This window comes from Chlorocebus sabaeus, chromosome 1 (genome assembly GCF_047675955.1).
Source record: "Chlorocebus sabaeus isolate Y175 chromosome 1, mChlSab1.0.hap1, whole genome shotgun sequence".
Taxonomy (NCBI): domain Eukaryota; kingdom Metazoa; phylum Chordata; class Mammalia; order Primates; family Cercopithecidae; genus Chlorocebus; species Chlorocebus sabaeus.
The window spans coordinates 11101528-11125552 of record NC_132904.1 but is presented as its reverse complement, the minus strand read 5'-3'; the positions used below and the strand labels follow the sequence as shown (position 1 = coordinate 11125552).

At 51.3% G+C, this 24025-nt stretch overlaps 4 protein-coding genes across 5 annotated transcripts; 2 read left to right on the top strand and 2 right to left on the bottom strand.

Moving 5' to 3' along the window:
- The first annotated feature begins 10 nt into the window (after positions 1 to 10).
- TAF6L (TATA-box binding protein associated factor 6 like) lies at positions 11 to 19540 on the top strand. Of its 2 annotated transcripts, none has more exons than XM_007995180.3 (11): positions 11 to 112; positions 3063 to 3222; positions 3982 to 4068; positions 5858 to 6008; positions 6165 to 6215; positions 6786 to 6880; positions 9496 to 9570; positions 9715 to 9935; positions 10300 to 10432; positions 18459 to 18587; positions 18716 to 19540. In XM_007995180.3, the coding sequence occupies exons 2-11, from the start codon at positions 3076 to 3078 to the stop codon at positions 19493 to 19495; spliced, it is 1869 nt and encodes a 622-aa protein (XP_007993371.1). In that variant the 5' UTR covers positions 11 to 112; positions 3063 to 3075; the 3' UTR covers positions 19496 to 19540. The 2 variants fall into 2 exon arrangements, with proteins under 2 accessions (XP_007993371.1, XP_007993376.1); XM_007995185.3 differs by lacking the exon at positions 11 to 112 and adding an exon at positions 255 to 332.
- On the bottom strand, positions 11863 to 12801 carry LOC119624357 (translation machinery-associated protein 7-like). The gene is made up of 2 exons (XM_073022533.1): positions 12796 to 12801; positions 11863 to 12373 (listed from the first exon to the last, which is right to left on the bottom strand). Exons 1-2 carry the CDS (start codon positions 12799 to 12801, stop codon positions 12161 to 12163), a joined length of 219 nt encoding a protein of 72 aa, XP_072878634.1. The 3' UTR covers positions 11863 to 12160.
- Positions 19541 to 19548: 8 nt separating the features above from the next.
- TMEM179B (transmembrane protein 179B) lies at positions 19549 to 22150 on the top strand. Its single transcript, XM_007995197.3, has 5 exons — positions 19549 to 19726; positions 20941 to 21128; positions 21210 to 21344; positions 21516 to 21594; positions 21801 to 22150. The coding sequence occupies exons 1-5, from the start codon at positions 19631 to 19633 to the stop codon at positions 21960 to 21962; spliced, it is 660 nt and encodes a 219-aa protein (XP_007993388.1). The 5' UTR covers positions 19549 to 19630; the 3' UTR covers positions 21963 to 22150.
- Positions 22151 to 22232: 82 nt separating this feature from the next.
- Positions 22233 to 24016, bottom strand: TMEM223 (transmembrane protein 223). Its single transcript, XM_007995161.3, has 2 exons — positions 23587 to 24016; positions 22233 to 22831 (listed from the first exon to the last, which is right to left on the bottom strand). Exons 1-2 carry the CDS (start codon positions 23900 to 23902, stop codon positions 22539 to 22541), a joined length of 609 nt encoding a protein of 202 aa, XP_007993352.3. The 5' UTR covers positions 23903 to 24016; the 3' UTR covers positions 22233 to 22538.
- Positions 24017 to 24025: the final 9 nt, after the last annotated feature.

Here is a 24025-nt window from a genome sequence, read left to right as displayed (position 1 = left end):
GCGGGGCCGGGGCCCCCAGAGAGGGAATTAGTGAGCTGGTGAGTGGGCGCCGCTGCCGCCGCCCCCGCTGCCGTCGTCTCCGTAGCAGCCTTCGCCACGCCAGGGTCTTCAGGTGAGCAGGCCCTGCTCTGGTCCAAGGACTCCCCATTCCCGCCGCCGACCGCTTACTCACCGGCCTTGGAGCCCGCTCCGCGGGGGCCCGCCCCCTTGGCAGACCACGTGACCCAAGTTCAGTGACCCTTGACCTCCTCCCCCCGAACCCCCCCACTCTCGATCTGGGCTGGGCGAGGCCGGGTGGGAGGATGCGCGTCGCCGAGGCCCGGCCCGCGGAGGTCAGTTCCCACGCCTCTTCGCCAGCTTGACTAGTGGCTGAGGATGCGGAGGAGAGGTGGCTGAAGAGCGGGAGACTTTGGTCACAGTCTAGACTTCGTGTACTGGCATATAATAGGAAACTTCCTCCGCGCCTTTCGCGCGGGTGGACTAAATACTCCCAGTTTACAGATAGGGAAATTGCAGCTTCACAGTGATCTATTTGCGGGTCTCGGGTCACCGAGGGGTGGGTCTCCAACCCATGTCTTTGGGCTGGGAGTCAGGCCTTGTTCCCCACACAGCTGGCGGCTCCTGAAGCGGCCTAGAGTAATGATTAGGAGCAAGGGGTTGAGTCCCTGCTCCCCCTCACTACTTACTCAGTGCTTACTTCGTGATCTTGGAGAAGTAATGGAACATTTAACCTCTGAGTTTTGATTTCCTTGCCTGTGAAATAGACGAGATACATAATAATATCTTATTATTGAGGATATAGTGAAGTAATCATATAAAGCACTTAGCTATGTCTCAGGCATAGTACAGTGCTATTCGTGGCCCGGCGCGGTGGCTCACGCCTGTAATCCTAGCACTTTGGGAGGCCGAGGCAGGCGGATTGCCTGAGCTCAGGAATTCAAGGCCAGCCTGGGCAACACGGTGAAACCCTGTCTCTACTAAAATACAAAAAATTAGCCCGGCGTGGCGGCGTATGCCTGTAGTCCTAACTACTGGGGAGGCTGAGGCAGGAGAATTGCTTGAACCAGGGAGGTGGAAGTTGTAGTGAGCCGAGATCACGCCACACTGTACTCTAGCCTGGGTGACCAAAAAAAAAAAAAAAAAGCTCGTCGGTCGTCGGGCCAGGCTCGGTGTTCCCATGCCTGTAAGGCAGAGGTGGGCGGATCACCTGAAGTCAGGAGTTCCGGACCAGCTTGGCTACCATGGCGAAACTCTGTATCTACTAAAAATACAAAAATTAGCCGGGCGTGGTGGCGCAGGCCCACCTTGGCCTCCGAAAATGCTGGGATTAGAGGCGTGAGCCACCGGGCCCGGCTACAAATTCTTATAACTGGTTTGAAGGCAGAGTGCAAGGACATTGGGGAATCTAGGAAGACATCCCTGAGCAAGTGACATTTGAACTGAAATCTGAAGGAGTGAGTAGCAGTTCACTAGACAAAGGGATTAGGGGTGGAGGACAGGGAGGAGAGAGTTCCAAGTGGAGAAAACAGCGTTCAAAGGTCCGGAAATAGGTGTATTTAAGGAAATGAAAGGAGGCCACAGGTGGGAATGCAGAACACAAAAGTAAGAGGTAAGAGGTAAGAGGTGTTGCAGAAGTAGGCAGCACATGCAGAGCTTCTAGAGCCGTTGTTCAAATTTGTTCTTTATTTCAAAGACAATGGGGAGCCATTGGGAGGAGTGCTGCGCAGAAGCCACATAGCTGCCCTTGGATGTAGGGACCTGGACGTCACTGGTGACCCATTGATCCCTGCCAGAGGAGTAGTGGGGGCAGTGCCTGGGTGGGTCATCGTGGATCTGGGCCCTCCTGTCTGAGGTGTTGATGCCTCACTTTGGCGCATGTGAGCCTACCTTCTCATTGTGGTGTGCGTTGTTGGAGTGAGTCATCAGCTACTGTTTTTGTTGGGTTCTTATTGTGCCATATCCTGTGAAAATACAGGTTCCTGCATTTAGGCCTTGCAGCCAAACTGGGGAAGACCAAACACATAGGCAGAAAGCCCAGCTACTATCCAGCCTGGCCCACATGGCGAAACCCTGTCTCTACTAAAAATACAAAAATTAGCTGGGCCTGGTAGCACGTGCCTATAATCCCAGCTACTTGGGAGGCTGAGGCAGGAGAGTTGGGGGGCAACAAGAATGAAACTCTGTCTCAAAAAATAATAATAATAAATAACAAAAATTAGCTGGCCGGGTATGGTGGCGGGCACCTGTAATCCCAGCTACTCGGGAGGCTGAGGCAGAGAATTGCTTGAACCTTTGAGGCAGAGGTTGCAGTGAGCGTAGATGGTGCCACTGCACCCCAGCCTGGGCGACACAGCGAGACTCAAAAAAAAAAAAAGAAAAAAAAAAGACTGGGTAGTGTATAAAGGAAAGAGGTTTAATTGACTCACAGTGCTAGGGAGGCCTCAGGAAACTTACAATCATGGTGGAAGGGGAAGCAAACATGTCTTTCTTCACGTGGCCGTGGCAAGGAGAAGTATCGAGCAAAAGGGGGAAACCATTAGATCTTTTGAGAACTCACTCACTGTCAGGAGAACAGCATGGGGGAAACTGGCCCCTTGATTCAGTGATCTCCACCTGGTCCCGCCCTTGACACCTGGGGATTATTACAATTCAAGGTGAGATTTGTGTGGAGACACAGCCAAACCATATCGATCGTCTCATTTTCATAGCAACCCTGTGAGCTGGAGAGGGCAGGGATTATTGTGCCTGTTTTACAGTTCAGGACACAAGGGCTCAGACTGATGAAGGCCTTGGCCAAATTCACATAGAAAGTGACAGGGCAGGAATGGGACCTAGTTCTGTGAACCCCAACGCCTGGACTTTCTCTAGCTTCACTGTTCTTGTCCCACTGGCCAGTCTGTTTCCTTCTCTGAGCCTCAGTTTCCTCGTCTGGGTACTCAGAGCTCCTTGTTCAGAAACTCCAGAGCACAAGCAGCAAGGCTGGTGTGGAGGGTCTTGGGTCACACTCCTGGGCTCTCCAGGAGACTGGGGCAGCTTTTCCAATCTTTCTTCTCCACTCCCAGCTCCACTGGGGCCATGTCGGAGCGAGAGGAGCGGCGGTTTGTGGAGATCCCTCGGGAGTCTGTCCGGCTCATGGCGGAGAGCACGGGCCTGGAGCTGAGCGATGAGGTGGCGGCACTGCTCGCAGAGGACGTGTGCTATCGTCTGAGAGAGGCCACGCAGGTACACTCCCCTCACCCCCTGATACCTCCAACTGTCCTTGTTCCTGCCTTTTTACCAACCTCTACCCTCATTGATTTACTCAAGTGTACACTGGGTGCCTGCTCCATACAACAGAGACGGTCCACGCCTTTACAGAGCTCTACTTGTAGCTGTCTGGGCCTCCAGCAGACAAAGCGCTTGCCAGGCGTCTTCCCATGTGCTCCTCACAGCAGCCCCGCTGGGCAGGCAGAGCGGGTACATACTCACGTTCTACATGTGAGAAACTGAGATGTTGACAGAAGATGTGACACCTGGGGGTGTTTTTGTACAAGAACAGAGACGGAATCTAGACTTTTTGTTTTTTTGAGACAAAGTCTCACTCTTGTGCCCCAGGCTGGAGTGCAATGGCACGATCTCAGCTCACTGCAACCTCCGCCTCATGAGTTCAAGCGATTCTCCTGCTTCAGCCTCCCAAGTAGCTGGGATTACAGGCGCCTGCCACCACACCCGGCTAATTTTTGTACTTTTAGTAGAGACAGGGTTTCACTATGTTGGTCAGGCTGGTCTCGAACTCCTGACCTCACGTGATCTGCCCACCTCAGCCTCCCAAAGTGCTGAGATTATAGGCGTGAGCCACTACGCCCGGCCGGAATCTGTGCTTCTGATCGCTAAGCGTGGTCTCCTGTTTGCCTTCTCTCCAGTCTGGCCCACTTCATTTGGGGTTTCCCACGCTCCCTGCTCCACATCCTTTGACTCTGGCTTCTGTTCCCTCCCTTCCAGAATAGTTCTCAGTTCATGAAGCACACCAAACGCCGGAAGCTGACGGTTGAGGACTTCAACAGGGCCCTCAGATGGAGCAGCGTGGAGGTGAGTGGGGTGCAGGCCACAGAGGGCTCAGGTGGCATGAGGCCACTTCCATGTCCAGTTCAGGGCTGGCAGTGTGGCGAGACATTAAGCCCAAACGCTGCCAGGCGTGGTGGCTCATGCCTGTAATCCCAGCACTTTGGGAAGCTGAGGTGGGCAGATCACTTGAGGCCAGGACTTCAAGACCAGCCTGGCCAACTTGGCGAAACCCCTTCTTTACTAAAAATACAAAAATTGGCTGGGCCTGGTGGTGCATGTCTGCAGTCCCAGTTAATCAGGAAACTGAGGCATGAGAATTGCTTGAACCCAGGAGGCAGAGGTTGCGGTGAGCTGAGATTGCACTCCAGCCTGGGGAACAGAGCAAGACCCTGTCTCTAAAAAAGAAAAAAAAAAAAAGGCTGGGCTCAGGGGCTCATACCTAAAATCCCAGCACTTTGGGAGGCCGAGGCGGGCAGATCACGAGGTCAGGAGTTTGAGACCAACCTGACCAACATGGTGAAACCCCATTTCTACTAAAAATACAAAAATTAGCTGGCCGTGGCAGTGGGCGCCTGTAACCAACCCCAGCTACTCAGGATGCTGAGGTAGGAGAATCGCTTGAACCTGGGAGGCAGAGGTTGCAGTGATCCGAGATTGCGCCACTGCACTCCAGCCTGGGCGACAGAGCAGGACTCCGTGTCAGAAAAACAAAAAAACACAAAAATTAGCTGGGTGTGGTTGCGGGCGCCTGTAATCCCAACTACTTGGGAGGCTGAGGCAGGAGAATCGCTTAAAACCGGAAGGCGGAGGTTGCAGGGAGCCGAGATCATGCCACTGCATTCCAGCCTGAGTGAAAGAGCGAAACTCTGTCTCAAAACAGAAAAAGAAAAAAAGACCAAACGCGCATATAAGAGAAGTAAGACACTGATAGCAACAGCAGACCAGGTGCTAGGCCCAGCCCACCTGGGGTACGTGTTCAGAAAAGAGGGAGAGGAGGCCACTGGGAGCCCAGAGGTTAGAGAAAGCTTTTTGGAGGAGGTGGGACTAGAGCTGGGCCTTAAAGGGTGGTGAAGAACTTGAGCTTGGCTTAAACTAGGCCAAGAGGAAAAGAAGGCATTCAGGCTGTGTTAGGGCCTCATGGTGTGGGTTTTTTTTTTTTGAGACAGAGTCTCGCTTTGTTGCCCAGGCTGGAGTGCAGTGGCGCGACCTTGGCTCTCTGCCATCTTGGCTCTCTGCAAGCTCTGCCTCCCGGGTTCACGCCATTCTCCTGCCTCAGCCTCCAAGTAGCTGGGACTATAGGCGCCCGCCACCACGCCCGGCTAATTTTTTATATTTTTAGTAGAGACGGGGTTTCACCGTGTTAGCCAGGATGGTCTCGATCTCCTGACCTCGTGATCCGCCCGCCTCAGCCTCCCAAAGTGCTGGGATTGCAGGCGTGAGCCACCGCACCCGGCCATGGTGTGGTTTTTCTGGAGCAGTGAGACGAGACAGGAAGGCCATGTTTAGAAGACATTAGTGAGTTTTCAAAGTGAGTGAGTGTGAATAAGGAGGACCAGTGCTTGGTGTGGGGCTCAGGACCCTTCCAGTTATGGGAGGAGCGACCATGTTTTCTCCCTTGACCCAAGGAGCCCAGGATGCTCCAGGCAAGTCCCCAGTGGTGGCTCTGAGCCTCAGGCCTCCACCACTTTTCTTGGGACTTCTGGACTTCCCTCAAACATGGGCTCTCTGCCCTGGTCAGTGGAGCCTCATCCTGGATCCTGACACCTGCTCCGTCCCTGGATTCAGGCTGCTCTCCAATTCCCTTTTTCCTCAGGCTGTATGTGGTTACGGATCCCAGGAGGCACTGCCCATGCGCCCCGCCAGGGAGGGTGAACTCTACTTTCCGGAGGATCGAGAGGTGAACCTGGTGGAGCTGGCCCTGGCTACCAACATCCCCAAAGGCTGTGCCGAGACAGCTGTCAGAGGTGGCTGCCGGGGTCCTGCATGAGTTGGGGATGGGAGTTGGGCCGTGAAGAGAAGTGGTGATGGGCTGGCTGGTGGAAGAGGCAGAACTTGGAGGGGTAGGCAGTACTCCTAGGGGCAGAACGCCAGGCTGACACATCTCTCTACACTGCTTCTAGTTCACGTCTCCTACCTGGATGGCAAAGGGAACCTGGCACCTCAAGGATCGGGTAAGGGGTGATGTAGGAAACAGGCCCTTGGGATGAATTTTCTCCCTTAGGTTGTGAGGGTGGTGCCTGTGTGCCCCCGAGGTTGTGAGGGTGGTGCCTGTGTGTCCCCGTGTCCGCATCTAACATGTGTTTACCCATGCCTGCCTTGTGCCGTGGTCTAAGTGGGCACTGGGCTCTGCATAGAGGGCTCAGAGCTGGAGGTGGGAGCCCAGACCTGTAACCAGTCATGATGCAGCATGTTGGATGCTAAGATGGAAGTCTGGGCAGCATGCTGGGGCGGTGTTTCACCCCCAGGGTATGCTGAGCAGAGCTTCACAGAGCCTGAAGCTCTCAGGAGTATGTCTGGCAGAGGGTGGGTGGAAGACAGGACAGAGCACAGAGGTGTGCGGAGCCTAGATGGTCAGGGCTGAGCAGACCCTAAGAGCAGTGGGAGTCTCTTGCCCTGGTTGTCCTGACTGAAAGGCTTCTTGTGGTGGTGTGTGGGGATGGTGGTTGAGCGGGAGGAGGCTGGAAAGGCCGGGAGAGGGCCAGCTCTCCATCTGTCCCTGCTTCCTGCCTGTCCTCTGGCAGTGCCCAGTGCTGTGTCTTCACTGACGGATGACCTTCTCAAGTACTATCACCAGGTGACTCGTGCTGTGCTAGGGGATGATCCGCAACTGATGAAGGTGAGCAAGTGGGTCCAAGTTGGGGCGCAAATTTGAACTTATAAATTCTATGAACTTGTTTTTTCTTTTTTTTGAGACGGAGTTTCGCTCTTGTTGCCCCGGCTGGAGTCCCATGGCACGATCTCAGCTCACCACACCCTCCATCTCCCGGGTTCAAGCGATTCTCCTGCCTCAGCCTCCTAACTAGCTGGGATTACAGGCATGTGCCAGCACGTCTGGCTAATTTTGGTTTTTGTTATTTTTTTTGAGATGGAGTCTTGCTCTGTCGCCCAGGCTGGAGTACAGTGGCGCGATCTCCGCTCACTGCAAGCTCTGTCTACTGGGTTCACGTCATTCTCCTGCCTTAGCCTCCCGAGTAGCTGGGACTACAGGTGCCCGCCACCACTCCCGGCTAGTTTTTTGTATTTTTTAGTAGAGACGGGGTTTCACCGTGTTAGCTAGGATGATCTTGATCTCCTGACCTTGTGATCCACCCACCTCGGCCTCCCAAAGTGCTGGGATTACAAGCGTGAGCCACCACGCCCGGCCTTGTATTTTTAATAGAGACGGGATTTCAGCATGTTGGTCAGACTGGTCTCGAACTCCACACCTCAGGTGATCCGCCCACCTCGGCCTCCCAAAGTGCTGGGATGACAGGTGGGAACCACTGTGCCTGGCCTAATTCTATGAATATTTAAATTTTTATTTATTATTTTAATTTAAAAAAATTTTTTTAAATTTGAGATGGGGTCTTGCTCTGTTACCTAGGCTAGAGTGCAGTGGTGTGATCTTCGCTCACTGCAGCCTCTGCCTCTTGGGTTCAAGCAATTCTCCCATCTCAGCCTCCCAAGTAACTGGGATGACAGGGGCGTCCTACCATGCCTGGCTAATTTTTGCATTTTTAGTAGAGACAGGGTTTCATCGTGTTGGCCAGGCTGGTCTCAAACTCCTGACCTCAGGTGATCCACCTGCCTCCGTCTCCCAAAGTGCTGGGATTACAGGTGTGAGCCTAGTTTTTTCTTTTTTTTTTTTAGCAACAGGGTCTCACTGTGTTGCCCAGGCTGGTGAAACTCCTGCCCTCAAGCAATCCTTCCTTGGCCTCCCAGCACTTTGGGAGGCAGAGGTGGGTGGATCACTTGAGGTCAGGAGTTCGAGACCAGACTGGCCAACGTGGTGAAACCCCATCTTCACTAATAATACAAAATTAGCCAGGCATGGTGGTGGGTGCCTGTAATCCCAGCTACTTGGGAGGCTGAGGCAGGAAAATTGCTGGAACCCAGGAGGCAGAGGTTGCAGTGGGTCAAGATCGTGCCACTCAGGTGGATCACCTGAAGTCTGGAGTTCTAAAATTACAAAAATTTAAAAAAGAAAATTCTAAAAATACAAAAATTAGCCAGGTGTGGTGGTGGACGCCTGTAATCCCAGCCAGTCAGGAGGCTGACGCAGGAGAATTGCTTGAACCCGGAGGCGGAGGTTGCTGTGAGCCGATATCACGCCATTGCACTCCAGCCTGGGCAACAAGAGCAAAGCTTCATCTCAAAAGAAAGATCGCGCTGCTGCACTCCAGCCTGGCTGGTAGAACGAAATTCCGTCTCAAAGAAAAAAAAAAAAATACTAGTATATGTTTACTGTAGACGTACATATGATATGAAAACATAGAAAGAAAAAGAAAGTGGCCAGGTATGGTGACTCACGCCTGTAATCCCAGCACTTTGGGAGGCCGAGGTGGGCCGATCATGTGAGGCCAGGAGTTCGAGACCAGCCTGGCCAACAAGGTGATACTCCATTTCTACTAAAAATACCATAAAATTAGTCAGGCTTGGTGGCGTGCATCTGTAATCCCAGCTACTCGCGAGGCTGACGCAGGAGAATCGCTTGAACCCAAGAGGCGGAGGTTGCAATGAGCCGAGATCATGCCACTGCACTCCAGCCTGGGCAATAGAGTGAGACTCCATCTCAAAAAAAAAAAAAAAAAAGAGAGAGGGCCAGGCACAGTGGCTAACGCCTGTAATCCCAGCACTTTGGGAGGCTGAGTCGGGCGGATTGCTTGAGGCCAGGAATTTGAGACCAGCCTGGTCAACATGGTGAAACCCTGTCTGTACTAAAAATTACAAAAGTTAGCTGGGCGTGGTGGCAAGCGCCTGTAATCCCAGCTACTTGGGAGGCTGAGGCAGGAGAATCGCTTGAACCCAGGAGGCAGAGGTGGCAGTGAGCTGAGATTGAGTCACTGCACTCCAGCCTGGGCGACAGAGCGAGACTCCATCTCAAAGAAAAAAAAGAAAAGAGAAAAAGAAACTGAAAAGTCTGTTCCTCCACCTACTTTTTTTCCTCTGTATCAACTATGATTACTCTCATAAAAACCTAAGTGGTATTATATTAAACATCTGGTTTTATAGATTGACTTTCTCAGTTAAAAATGCGTTGGACATTCAGGTTGTATTCCGTGCCATATGCAGGTATATGTGAATGAGTTTCTGTAGGTTACATTTATAGAAATAGAATTGCTAAATCAAAGAATATGAACATTTAAAATTGTAAAACATGAATAAGGTGATACACTGCCTTCCAGAAGAATACCATATTCATGTTTTACAGTTTTCTGGTGGATCCAATGCAGTCTGGGCCCTTCCTTTTAGGTTGCACTCCAGGACTTGCAGACGAACTCCAAGATCGGGGCGCTCCTGCCTTACTTTGTTTATGTGGTTAGTGGGGTAAGTGACCAGGCTGGGACAGGGAGAGTGTTTTGTAAGGAAGAGATGACCCAGCAGGTGTAGGGCTCATGGCAAGTGCTGTCAGAATGGTGGGCTCCTGCCTGTCCCCTCATGTTCCCCTAAGCTACCCTCTTCTCCCAACAGGTGAAATCTGTAAGTCATGACCTGGAGCAACTGCACCGGCTGCTGCAGGTGGCACGGAGCCTGTTTCGGAATCCACACCTGTGCTTGGGGCCCTATGTCCGCTGTCTGGTGGGCAGTGTCCTCTACTGTGTCCTGGAGCCACTGGCTGCCTCCATCAACCCCCTGAATGACCACTGGACTCTGCGGGATGGCGCTGCCCTCCTGCTCAGCCACATCTTTTGGTAGCCACTGGGCGTAGACCTGAGCAAAGGGTGGGATTGCTGCAGAGCCAAGTGGGTTGGGGTAAGGAAATGGGGCAAAGCCTCTGGCTTTGAGGGTCTATGAGAAGATGGGAAACCTTTTCCCTCAGAGCGTCCTAGCTGGTGTGCTGTGACACACTGGGATTCTGAAAATGGATTACAAATACGCCAAGGTATTGGTTCTTCAGCCCTCAGGTTCTAGGCCAGTCACCCCTGGCAGCCTTCTTCACTTAACCCCAGCACGCCCGAGTGTGCCGTACAGATGCTATTCTCTTGGTGTTGTCTTGTGCCCTGTTGGGTGGCACTGTGCCTCATTCCCCTCACTAACTGAATGGTGCTCCCACAGGACTCATGGCGACCTTGTAAGTGGCCTCTATCAGCATATCCTGCTGTCCCTGCAGAAGATCCTGGCAGATCCTGTGCGGCCGCTCTGCTGTCACTATGGAGCTGTGGTGGGGCTGCATGCTCTTGGCTGGAAGGTGAGCATCCCGGCCTTTCTCACAGACAGAGCCGTAAGAACTCCCATTTGTGTTAGAAAAATAGTACTTGTGTGTCTTTATCTCCAAAAGGGTGTGTGCCTGCCACTGCCATGTATTGAGTTCTGTATGTAAATGTCCTACCCTTTCGAAAGTCCTGTATGACAGATACTGATGTCCCCCCATTTTATAAATTCCTGCCCATTCTATATTACCACATTAAGAAATACCTTCAATTCCTATTGTACTGAGCATTTTACACATGAATAGATACTGAATTTTGTCATGACTTTTTAGCATCTATAGAAATTATCAAATGATTATGTGCTTTAAAAATTAGGTGTTGGCGCCGGGCACAGTGGCTCATACCTGTAATCCCAGCACTTTGGGAGGCCGAGGCAGGCACATCACGAGGTCAGGAGATCGAGACCATGCTGGCTAACACGGTGAAACTCCCTCACTACTAAAAATACAAAAAAATTAGCCGGGCGTGGTAGTGGGCGCCTGTAGTCCTAGCTACTCGGGAGGCTGAGGCAGGAGAATGGCGTGAACCCAGGAGGCGGAGCTTGCAGTGAGCTGAGATCGCACTACTGCACTCCAGCCTGGGCAACAGAGCGAGACTCTGTATCAAAAAAAAAAAAAAAAAAAATACAAGTTAGGTGGGCATGGTGGCACATGCCTGTAATCCCAGCTACTCGGAAGGTTGAGGCGAGAGAATTGCTTGAATCCAGGAGGCAGAGGCTGCAGTGAGCCAAGTTTGTGCCTCTGCACTCCAGCCTGGGCGAGAAGAGCGAAACTCCATCTCAAAAAAATAAAAGATCCTACCTTTTAATACTATCACAGTGGCAACACCTTTTTTTTTTTTTTTTTTTTTTTTGGAGACAGAGTCTTGCTCTGTCACCCAGAATGGAGTGCAGTGGCGCAATCTCGGCTCACTGCAAGCTCTGCTTCCTGGGTTCAATTCTTCTGCCTCAGCCTCCCAAGTAGCTGGGACTACAGGCACCCGCCACTACACCTGGCTAATTTTTTGTGTTTTTAGTAGAGATGGGGTTTCACCGTGTTAGCCAGGATGGTCTCGATCTCCTGACCTTGTGATCCACCCGCCTTGGCCTCCCAAAGTGCTGGAATTACAGGCGTGAGCCACCACGCCCGGCCACTTTTGAGATTTTTATTGGAATTACATCAAATGTATTAGATTAATTTTGAAGGGGAGTGATATCATGATAGTAAGTCATCCTGTCCACGAAGGTATCATATCTCCATTTTTTTTTTTTTTTTTGAGATGGAGTTTTGCTCTTGTTGCTCAGACTAGAGTGCAATGGCATGATCTTGGCTCACCACAACCTCCACCCTGACCAGGTTCAAGCGATTCTCCTGCCTCAGCCTCCCAAGTAGCTGGGATTCCAGGCATGTGCCACCATGCCCGGCTAATTTTGTATTTTTAGTAGAGACGGGGTTTCTCCCATCAGGCTGGTCTCGAACTCCCAACCTCAGGGAATCCACCCATCTCAGCCTCCCAAAGTGCTGGGATTACAGGCATGAGCCACCGCGCCCGGCCTATATCTCCATTTTTTTTTTTTTTAAAACAAAAGTTTATTCTTAAATGTATAGCAGCTCCAAGACAACCCTTAATTCCAGCTATAGGTGTCAAAGGATGTTATGGCAGGGAATACAGATGTTTAAATATAGATGAAATAAAGGGTCACCATCTCCTCAGGCACAAGGAACAGCTTACTTTTTGCCAGATTTCTTAATTCTACCTATGGCCAAGGGCCCCTTCCCTGCGGCCTTCACTTTTAGCTCCTCGAGCTTCTGCTCCTCTTTTTGTTTCTGCTTGAAAGCCTTATCTTCCTCGTCCATCTCCTTGGCCTGCTTCTTGGGCTGTTTCAGTGGCTGCTTCTTGCCACCTTCCCGGCTGGACACGGCGCCTGCCGCCCCTTCCCCCTATATCTCCATTTTTATTTAGGTCTTCACAGGCTTCTGGGATGCTTTCATCATTTCCCTCAGTAGAACCTACACATACTTTAAAAAGTTGTTTCTTTATGGATCGACTAAACTATAGAAAAACAAAGAGTAAGAAAAAGACAAAAAATAGAAACAAGATACAAAGGAAAAAGAAAGAAAGAAAGAAAGAGGGCTGGGGGTGTGGTGTTTCATGCCTGTAATCCCAGGACTTTGGGAGACTGAGGTGGGTGGATCATCTGAAGTCAGGAGTTCAAGACCAGCCTGGCCAACATGGTAAAAACCCGTCTCTTCTAAAATACAAAAATTAGCTGGGCATGATGGCACATGCCTGTAATCCCAGCTATTCTGGAGGCTGAGGCATGAGAATCGCTTGAACCCAGGAGGTGGAGGTTTCAGTGAACCGACATTGTGCCATTGCACTCAACCCTGGGCAGCGGAGTGAGATACCACCTCAAAAAGAAAAAGAAATAAAGAGGAAAAAAAAATTCTGCCTAGTGCAGTGGCTCATGTCTGTAATCCTAGTGCTTTGGGAGGCTGAGGTGGGAGGATCACTTGAGCCTAAGAGTTCAACACTACCTTGGGCAACATAGTGAGATCCCATCTCTACAAAAAATTTTAAAAATTAGCCAAGTGAGCCGGGCGTGGTGGCTCACGCCTGTAATCCCAGCACTTTGAGAGGCCAAGACAGGGGGATCACCTCAGGTCAGGAGTTCAAGACCAGCCTGGCCTACATGGTGTAATCCCATCTCTACAAAAATACAAAAAATGAGCTGGGCGTGTCGGCAGGCACCTGTAATCCCAGCTACTCAGGAGGCTGAGGCAGGGAGAATGGCTTGAGCCCGGGAGGCGGAGGTTGCAGTGAGCCAAGATCGTGCCACTATACTCTAGCCTGGGCAACAGAGCCAGACTCCGTCTCAAAAAAAAAAAAAAAAGAAAAAAGCCAAGTGTGTCCGGGTGTGGTCTTGCACCTGCATTCCCAGCACTTTGGGAGGCCAAGGAGGGCAGATCACCTGAGGTCGGGAGTTCAAGACCAGCCTGACCAACATGGAGAAACCCCGTCTATACTAAAAACACAAAAATTAACCGGGTGTGGTGGCGCGTGCCTGTAATCCCAGTTACTTGGGAAGCTGAGGCAAGAGAATTGCTTGAACCTGGGAGGTAGTTGCGGTGAGCCGAGATCATGCCATTGCACTGCAGCCTGGGCAACAAGAGTGAAACTGCATCTTAAAAAAACCCCAAAAAACAGAAAAAACCTAGCGTGATTGGCATGCACCTTTCGTCCCAGCTACTTGGGAGGCTGTGGTGGGAGGATTGTTTGATCCTGGGAGGTCAAGGCTGAAGTGAGCCAGATTGCTGCTCTCCATCCAGCCTGGGTGACAGAGTGAGACTGTCTCAAAAAAAAACCAAACAAACAACAAAAAAAACCCACAAACTATTCCTAGATTCTTGCTGTCCTTCGATGCTGTTGTAATGGGGTCTTTATGGTGTTAGTTTCTTGCTCGTGTATAGAAATATAATTCACTTTGACATTCCTATCTTCCTAAACTATCCAGTTACTTTGCTAAGCACTGGGGATACATACAGGGTATAAAGACAGATAATAGTGACCCCGCTATCACTGTCATATGGGTGAAGGGCTAAGAGGGCATATGTAATGCTTATTGTTAGCAACATAAATTTACAGTTTGCAAACTGCCACCCTATACAATCAGCAGGCAAGTACTGTCCAGCTGCTTTCTTAAACTATCATTGCTAATTATAGATTCTTTGGAGGTTTTAATATAGATGATCATATATCATGTATAAATAATGACAGCTTTATTTCCTTTTTTTTTTTTTTTTTTGAGATGGAGTCTTGCTCTGTCGCCCAGGTTGGAGTGCAGTGGTGTGATCTCGGCTCACTGCAAGCTCCACCTCGCAGGTTCATGCCATTCTTCTCCCTCAGCCTCCCAAGTAGCTGGGACTACAGGCGCCTGCTACCACGCTTGGCTAATTTTTTGTATTTTTTAGTAGAGATGCGGTTTCACCGTGTTAGCCAGGATGGTCTCGATCTCCTGACCTCGTGATCCGCCAGCCTTGGCCTCCCAAAGTGCTGCGATTACAGGCGTGAGCCACTGTGCCAGGCTTTTTTTTTGTTTTTTGAGACAGAGTCTTGCTCTGTCGCCCTGGCTGGAGTGCAGTGACACGATCTCGGCTCACTGCAACCTCCGCTTCCCAGGTTCAAGCGATTCTCCTGCCTTAGCCTCCCAAGTAACTGGGATTACAGGCATGTGCCACCACTCCCGGCTAATTTTGTATTTTTAGTAGAGACGGCTTTCTCCATGTTGGTCAGGCTGGTCTTGAACTCCTGAACTCAGGTGATCCGCCTGCCTTGGCCTCCCAAAGTGCTGGGATTACAGGTGTAAGCCACCGCACCCGGCATGCCTTTATTTTTCTTATTGTTAGGATTACTAATGTTATATACACATGATGATGAATATCTTTGTCTCCTTTCCAGTTATAAAAGATGTGCTAATAACCTTTCCCATTTAGGGTGATGTTTACTGTGTGTGTACAGGTAGCTACTCTTTCTCAGATTAAGAAAATTATGGCCAGGGTTGGCTGGGCATAGTGGGTGGCTCACTCACGCCTGTAATCCCAGCACTTTGGGAGGCTGAGGCCGGCGGATCACCTGAAGTTGGGAGTTTGAGACCAGCCTAACCCACATGGAGAAACCCTGTCTCTGCTAAAAATACAAAATTAGCTGGGCAAGGTGGCCATGCCTGTAATCCCAGCTACTCTGGAGGCTGAGGCAGGAGAATTGCTTGAACCCAGGAAGGTGGAGGTTGTGGTGAGCCAAGATCGCGCCATTGCAGTCCAGCCTGGGCAATAAGAGCGAAACTCCATCTCAAGAAGAAAAGAAAAGAAAAAAAAGAAAAAAGGAAAATTATGGACAGGGTCAGTGGCTCCACCTGTAATCCCAGTACTTTGGGATGCCGAGGTGGGTGGATTGCTTGAGCCCAGGAGTTTAAGACCAGCTTGGGCAACATGGTGAATAAAATTAAGAATATAGGCCTGGCGCTGTGGCTCACGTCTGTAATCCCAGCACTTTGGGACGCTGAGGCAGGTGGATCATGAGGTCAGGAGATCGAGACCATCCTGGCTGGTACCAGGATGAGTACCATCCCCTTCCAGCCTCCCCTGCATGAGCTTAGCAGCCAAGCAGGCTTACTTTGGAATATTTGATGGGCCCAGGTTCCTCAAATTTTTTGCCTATCTTAGTCCTTGGCTCTTATAGGTGGCTGTAGAGCGGCTGCTGAAGATGAAGGCCCAGGCAGCAGCCCTGCCTCTATAAAAAAGGAAATTAGTGGGGTGTGGTGGCATATACCTGTAGTCCCAGCTACTTGGGAGGCTGAGGTGGGAGGATTGCTTGAGCCCATGTCGTTGAGGCCGCAGTGAGCCACGATCATTCCACTACACTCCAGCCTGGGCGACAGAGCTAGACCCTGTCACACACAGAAAAAAAAAAAATATATATATATACACACACACACACACACACGCACACACACATATACATGTGTGTATATATATGTGTGTATATATATATACGTGTGTATGTATATATATACTCTTAATTTTTTTGAGGGTTTTTTTTTTTTGAGACGGAGTCTTGCTCTGTCACCCAGGCTGGAGTGCAGTGGCGCCATCTCGGCTCACTGCAAGCTCTGCCTCACGGGTTCACGCCATTCTCCGCCTCAACCTCCTGAGAGTAGCTGGGACTACAGGTGCCCGCCACCACGCCCAGCTAATTTTTTTGCATTTTTAATAGAGATAGGGTTTCACTGTGTTAGCTGGGATGGTCTCGATATCCTGACCTCATGATCTGCCCGCCTTATCCTCCCAAAGTGCTGGGATTATAGACGTGAGCCACGGCACCAGGCCTGTAGTCTTAATTTTATCAATTTATATTGGGTTTTTATAAAATGCTTTTTCTGCATGTTTTGAAATGATCCTAAGGCTTTTCAGCTTTTATTTGCCAATGTTATTACAGATTTCCTGATAGTAAACAATCTTTATAGTTCCATGATACACTCAACTGGGTCATGGGATAGTTGTAAAAAAAAATCCAAAACTTTTATTGGACTGTAATGCATTTTAATTCCTTTTGGGTCTTCTAAATATTAAAAGGGTTTACCTATATTCATAAGTGAAATTAAACACGTTTCCTCTCATGTACTGTCCTTGTCTGGTTTTAGAATCACTGGCCTGATAGAATGACTTAGGGAGTATTTCTTTTTTATATTTACTTTCATAAGATTTAGATCATCTTTTTCTTTATTTAATAGAGATGATGTCCTCCTACATTGCCCAGGCTGGTCTCAGACTCCTTGGTTTAAGTGATCCTTTGGCCTTCCCAAAGTGCTGGGATTACAAGTGTGAGGCACTGCACCTGGCCCATCTTTTTCTTGAGTGTCTGTAGACCTTTGTAAATTCTGGCATGGTATTTTCTTTTCTTTTCTTTTCTTTTGCCCGGGCTGGAGTGCAATGGCGTGACCTCGGCTCACTGCAACCTCTGCCTCCTGGATTCAAGCGATTCTCCTGCCTCAGCCTCCCAAGTAGCTGGGATTACAGGTGTCCACCATCATACCCAGCTAATTTTTTGTATTTTTTAATAGAGACAGGGTTTCACTGTGTTGGCCAGGCTAGTCTCGAACTCCTGACCTCCTGATCTGCCCACCTAGGCCTCCCAAAGTGCTAGGATTACAGGTGTGAGCCACCGCACCCAGCCAGTATTTTCTTTATAGTTAATTCTTTTTTTTTTTTTTTTTTTTTGAGATGGAGTCTCACTTTGCCGCCCAGGGTGGCAGTGGTGTGATCTTGGCTCACTGCAAGCTCCGCCCCTTGAGTTCAAGTGATTCTCCTGCCTCAGCCTCCCAAGTAGTTGGGATTACAGGCACCTGCCACTGCGCCCATCTAATTTTTGTATTTTTAGTAGAGACAGGGTTTCATCATCTTGGCCAGGCTGGTCTTGAACTCCTGACCTCGTGAGCCACCCACCTCGCCTTCCGAAGTGCTGGGATTATATGCGTGAGCTACCGTGCCCGGCCTCTTTATAGTTAATTCTTAACTACTGTTTCAGTGTCTTCCATAGTTACAGAATTATTGAAGCTTTCATATTCTCAAGTCAGCAGTAAGTTGTATTTTTTAGGAATTTGACAATTTTGTCAACACTTTCAAATGTTCGTGCTGTGGATGAATGACCACAGAACTCTGCCTCATCCATCAAAGCCCATCACAAACGTCATTTATTTGAAGTTTTGCTTTCCCCCAAATTAATCACAGGATTTTTTTTTTTGAGATGAAGTCTCGCTCCATCGTCCAGGCTGGAGTGCAGTGGTGCGGTCTTGGCTCACTGCAATTTCCACCTCCTGGGTTCAAGCAATTTTCCTGTCTCAGCCTTCCTAGTAGCTAGGACTACAGGCACCTGCCACCACGCCCAGCTAATTTTTGTATTTTTGGTAGAGATGGGGTTTCACCTTGTTGGTCATGCTGGTCTTGAACTCCTGACTTCAGGAGGTCTCAGCCTCGGCCTCCCAAAGTGCTGGGATTACAGACGTGAGCCACTGCGCCTGGCCAATCACAGGATTTTAAATTGTATAATCAGAGTCCAAGTCTCTGGTTGGTGGTTTTTACTTTGAACTGAGTCTCAGTTTACATCTCAGTGAAACCAGTACTTGCCTGATTGTATGGGGTAGCAGTATGGAAACTAAATTTTGGAGTTGTTAGCAATGAGCATTGTTTTAGCCCTTGGCACACAGGGTAGTGATACTGGGTACACTTTTTATTGTCTACCTTTTTTGTGACACTTTATTGTCTACCTTTGTACCTTTATTCCCAATGCCTAGCTTAGGTATACAGTAGGTTCCAAATAAATGTATGGCTGAATATGCCAGTCAGGGAATTTAGGAAGATTGAGCTCTGTCTAGGATCAGAAATAAAGGTAGGTGTTTCATGGGAAAGGGTCCTAGAGAGGGAATAAGTGTCAAAGAGATGCTAACTGCATTGCTTCTCTTCCTTCCAGGCAGTGGAACGAGTCCTGTACCCACACCTGTCCACGTACTGGACAAACTTGCAGGCTGTGCTGGATGATTATTCAGTATCTAATGCACAGGTCAAAGCAGATGGGCACAAAGTCTATGGAGCCATTCTGGTGAGTACCATCCTTTTCCAGCCTCCCTTCCCTGCATGAGCTTAGCAGCCAAGCAGGCTTACTTTGGAATATTTGATGGGCCTAGGTTCCTCGAATTTTTTGCCTATCTTAGTCCTTGGCGTTTACAGGTGGCCGTAGAGCGACTGCTGAAGATGAAGGCCCAGGCAGCAGAGCCCAACAGGGGTGGCCCAGGTGGCAGGGGGTGCCGGCGCCTGGACGACCTGCCATGGGATAGCCTTCTCTTGCAAGAGTCGTCCTCCGGGGGCGGTGCAGAGCCCAGCTTTGGGTCCGGTCTCCCGCTGCCGCCAGGGGGAGCGGGGCAGGAGGACCCTTCTCTTTCGGTGACCCTGGCGGACATCTACCGGGAGCTCTACGCCTTCTTCGGTGACAGCTTGGCCACACGCTTCGGCACCGGCCAGCCTGCACCCACCGCTCCGCGGCCGCCCGGGGACAAGAAGGAGCCAGCGACAGCCCCGGACTCGGTGCGGAAGATGCCGCAGCTGACGGCAAGCGCCATGGTCAGCCCGCAGGGCGACGAGAGCCCCCGGGGCAGCGGCGGAGGCGGCCCCACGTCGGCCTCTGGGCCAGGGGCCTCTGAGAGCAGGCCCCTGCCGCGCGTGCATCGCGCGCGCGGGGCACCCCGGCAGCAGGGCCCCGGGACCGGCACCCGCGACGTCTTCCAGAAGAGCCGTTTCGCCCCGCGCGGCGCCCCGCACTTTCGTTTCATCATCGCCGGGCGGCAGGCTGGGAGGCGCTGCCGCGGGCGCCTTTTCCAGACTGCGTTCCCCGCGCCGTACGGGCCTAGCCCGGCCTCCCGCTACGTGCAGAAGCTGCCCATGATCGGCCGCACCAGCCGCCCCGCCCGCCGGTGGGCGCTCTCGGACTACTCGCTGTACTTGCCGCTCTGAGTAGGTGAACGCTTCCGTCTTTGTAAATAAATCCCGCCCTCGGAAGTGACGTCTCCATTTTCGTGAGTCGCGCCGGATAAGGTGGGGTTTGGCCGGGTTGAGGCTGTGGCGGCGCTTCCTGGTGGTCAGGGCGCCATGGCGCTGCCCTGGCTGCAGCGCGTCGAGCTTGCGCTGTTTGCTGCCGCCTTCCTGTGCGGGGCCGTGGCGGCCGCGGCGCTGACTCGGACCCAGGTGCGGCTGCTGGGCGGGGTCAGGTAGGCTGGGGAGCTGGCCGGTCCTGACGTGGCGAGGCCACTGTCGCTTTCCGACCGAGCCCGCTGCTGCTCGGAGCCGGTGGACCTGGTAAGGCACGGCTGGCACCGGCCTGTACCTGAAATGCAGCAAGGCTAATCGCGCTTTGTGGCTACTCTGAGCCAGGTCATACTTCGAAGTTGTACTCTCGCCAAAGGGACGGGTCAGTACCGTCTTAAAGCACTAGATGGAGTCGGGTTTCGTGGCTCCTGCTGACCTTAGTGTGATTCTGAAACAGAAGTCGATGCGGAACCTGCGTCCATCCGTTAAATCAGAAGCCTTTTGTGCTGAGCTTTGTCGAGAAATAAAGCATAGTGTAGTGGAGATGATCAAGATGCCACATGATTGCAGCACAGTGTATTAAATGACAAAATAAGAGATGTAGAAAACGCTGACGTAAAGGTAGAAGCCAATAATTTACATCGTTTACCCCAGCCAGGTAATCTGGTTAGTAAACATGGGTTCATTTAATGCCTATAAAGTAGGCACTAGTATGCTTATTTTACACCATGAGAAAACCTCGGAGATCCGCAGGGCGCAGTGACTCACGCCTGTAATCCCAGCACTTTGGGGGGCCGAGGCAGGCAGATGACTTGAGGTCAGGAGTTAAGAGACCAGCCTGGCCAACATGGCAAAACTCCGCCTCTACTAAAAATACAAAAATTAGCCGGGTGTGGTGGCTCATGCCTGTAATCCCAGCTACTTGGGAGGCTGAGGCAGGAGAATCGCTTGAACCTGGGAGGCGGAGGTTGCAGTGAGCTGAGATTGTGCCATAGCACTCCAGCCTGGGTGACAAGAGCGAAACTCCATCTCAAAAAACAAAACAACAAAAAAACCCTCAGAGGTAGTTATTTGTTGAAGGATATACAAGGCCTGGGTTTACTCTAAGGTTTCTGCACAAAGACCAGAATTAATGAGGCTTCTCTGAAGCTCATTGTATTCTATAGTCACTGGCTATTTTCTTATCCTTCTGGCCACTGTTTGGTTCCCCAACAGGCCCTCTCCATCAATATCTCTGTCCCAGAAATAGGAACTGACAGTGCACAAATAACTTCCTGGAATGGTCGTGGCCTAGGTTATCACTAACACCTACCAAGACACTGCATCCAGAGGCATTAACCTGAAATCTAGGACTCAGCAGCTTCTCTCCACAGGGCTCCTTCAGTAGTAGATGTCCCCTGTATGGTGTCGCCACCCTGAATGGCTCCTCCCTGGCCTTATCCCATCCCTCCGCACCATCCCTCTGCTACTTTGTAGCTGGGGCCTCTGGCCTCTTGGCCCTCTACTGCCTCCTGCTTCTGCTCTTCTGGATCTACAGCAGCTGCATTGAGGACTCCCACAGGTGACTGCCCAACCCTGAGGGCCAGGGTCTGAGGTAGGATGAGCCTCGCCTCCACCACAAGGCTTGTTCTCTCCCTCTCAGAGGTTCTATAGGGCTGCGCATTGCACTGGCCATCTCAGCTATAGCCATCTTCCTGGTCTTGGTGTCTGCCTGTATCCTTCGATTTGGCACCAGGTCTCTCTGCAACTCCATCATCTCCCTGAACACTACAATTAGGTAATGGGAGAGGGAGGGAAGCCTGGCTGGGGCTACCTTCCCTCTGCACCAGGGTCCTGTAATTTCCTTTTTATCCCCATCAGTTGCTCTCAACTCACAGGGCACTGGGCACAGGTGTGCCTCGGATATAAACTATCACCCTTTCTCACAACTGTCTCTTTGACCTCACAGCTGTTCTGAAGCCCAGAAAATTCCATGGAGACCCCCTGGAACTGCTCTGCAGTTTTACTCCAACCTACACAATGCCGAAGTGAGACCCAAGGATAGAAGGAAAGATTCACATAAGTATCTGTAGCTGTGTGGGTGCTCACCAGTGTATCATGAGCTTGGCTCACCAGTGAGAGGAGCTGAGGGGGCTGTCAGCCTGAAATTCAGCAGTTAAGCGTGGTGTGTGGGTGGGAAGGACTGGATTTGAAATGGTCCCATTCCTGACACTCCTGTCCCTGTCTCCCACAGACCTCTTCTTGGGTGAATTTGGTATTGTGGTGTGTGGTCTTGGTGCTCCAGGTCGTGCAGTGGAAGTCTGAAGCCACCCCACACCGGCCTCTGGAGAGGGGTGACCCTGAGTGGAGCTCTGAGACAGATGCTCTCTTTGGGCCACGCCTTTCCCATTCCTGAAGAATAACCAGAGTGCTTCCTGCAGCCAAAGACTCCATGCCCAAGTGCCTGCAATCCTCTTGCCCCCACAAGGCCCTGTTTATGTTGGGAGTCTTAGTTTTCCTTTCAGGGGGGAAACGTAATGACAGGACCCCCTCCTCCTCTTCCTACAGCTGTTTTTGTACCAAAATATTATATTACTGTCTTCATCTTGTGAGTTTTTGATGTTAAAGTACAACTAGATAGGAGGAAGGAGTGAAGGCTAAGCAGACATGGATTGAAACTTAGAGGTACTGTTAGGCAGCTGCCCTAGGGATGACTGCTCCTTTATTTGTTGTTAATGAATCTTAACCTCCTTGTGTGACCCTGGTTGTTACTCCATTCTAAGACTGGCTTTTTTTTTTTTTTTTGGTAAATACAGACAAGGTCTAGCTATGTTGCCCAGGCTGGCCTCATAAACTCCTGGGCTCCAGCAGTCCTCCTGCCTTACCCTCCCAAAGTGCTGGGATTACAACAGGTGTGAACCAACACATCTGGCTCCCCAAGGTTCAGTTTTTATCCCCCTGTTGGAGAGGTGAGTGACTTGAGGTTGTTTCTTCACAAGCTCCGGTAGGCACCCACAGTATTGTCAAAGAGTTTTGTGTTAGGGAAGTGTCCAGCTTTGTCCAAGAGGAAATAGAAGCGTCGGCCTTTGACTTTCAGAGGTAGCATGGCAGGGACTTCATCTCGGTGGGCCATGCAAGATACCTGCTTCAAAGGAACTGTGAAATGGGCCCACAAGCCAAAAGGGGCATGAGTGGTGAGGGTCACCTGCTGCCCTCCAGCTCGAAGCACCACTGAGCGCACAGACCGGAGAGAGAAGAGAAGACCAGCACCGAGTATGAGGGCTCCTGCAGGAAGGGCAGAGATCGGGGTGAGGGGTTTTCACTGTACGTCTAAGTACCGACCTTTCCAGTGCCCTCTGAATAAGAAATCTTGGGGATGAAAGTAATATTTACTGAGCTTTTTTGAGACTGAGTTTCTCTCTGTCACTCAGGCTGGAGTGCAGTACTGAGCTCCTCTTATACACCACAATCCTGTTACTCCTCCCAACAACCTTAGTAGACATCTGTTTCTATTTTAATGGGAGGACGAAGAGCTTTAAGGACCTTGCTCAAGGTCGCAGAATGAAGGGCAGACCTCGGCCTAGACTATGACAGGGCACAGCGCTCAGGGACACAAGTGTTTCGCTTTTTTTTTTTTTTTTTTCTCAGACCGGAGTGCGACTGAGCCGGAGTGCAGTGGCGTGATCTCGGCTCACTGCAACCTCCGCCTCCCGGGTTCAACTGATTCTCCTGCCTCAGCCTCCCGCGTAGCTGGGACTACAGGCGCTTGCCACCACACTCAGCTAAATTTTTGTATTTTTAGTAGAGACGGGGTTTCATGGTGTTAGCCAGGATGGTCTCGAGGTCCTGACCTAGTGATCCGCCAGCCTCCGGCCTCCCAGCATATGAGCTACCACGCCCGGCCAGTGTTTCGAATTTCTGTAGGGTTAAGCCCGCCCACCACTCTTGTATAGGGAACCCCCAACTCTCCCTGCCTGTATAGGGAAGGTCGTGTCCCGCCACCCCACGTTGCCATAGTGGGAAGCCAGCCCACGTCTTACCGATGGCGCCGCAGCCGACGGCCAGACCATAGCGCCAGAGCGCGGAGCGCAGGTCGAAGGGGCCACGGTTTGGGACCTCCGCATCCAGAGGCTTCACCGGGACCGGGTGCCGGGACACGGCTACCACTGCCAAGGAAGCCCAGAAGACGCCCTGGCCCGCACAGAACAGCCCGAGGATGGTGAAGAAGCGGCCCCGATCATGCTCAAAGAGCAACACATCCCGTTGCAGCGTCGCGCCTTGCAGGGGCCGGCGCATGGGCAGGGGTCGCAGCACAGTTACAAGCCCCGTGGGCCACCGCCTCCAAGGCGCCGCCATGGCCAGCCGACTTCCGGGGTGGGACTTCCTGTCGCGGAGCCGCCTCCCGCCCTCCCTGGGCGCCCCTCGCTAGAGGGCCCGCCCTCCTGCTCAGGGCTGGGAGGAGACAACCAATCCAGAACG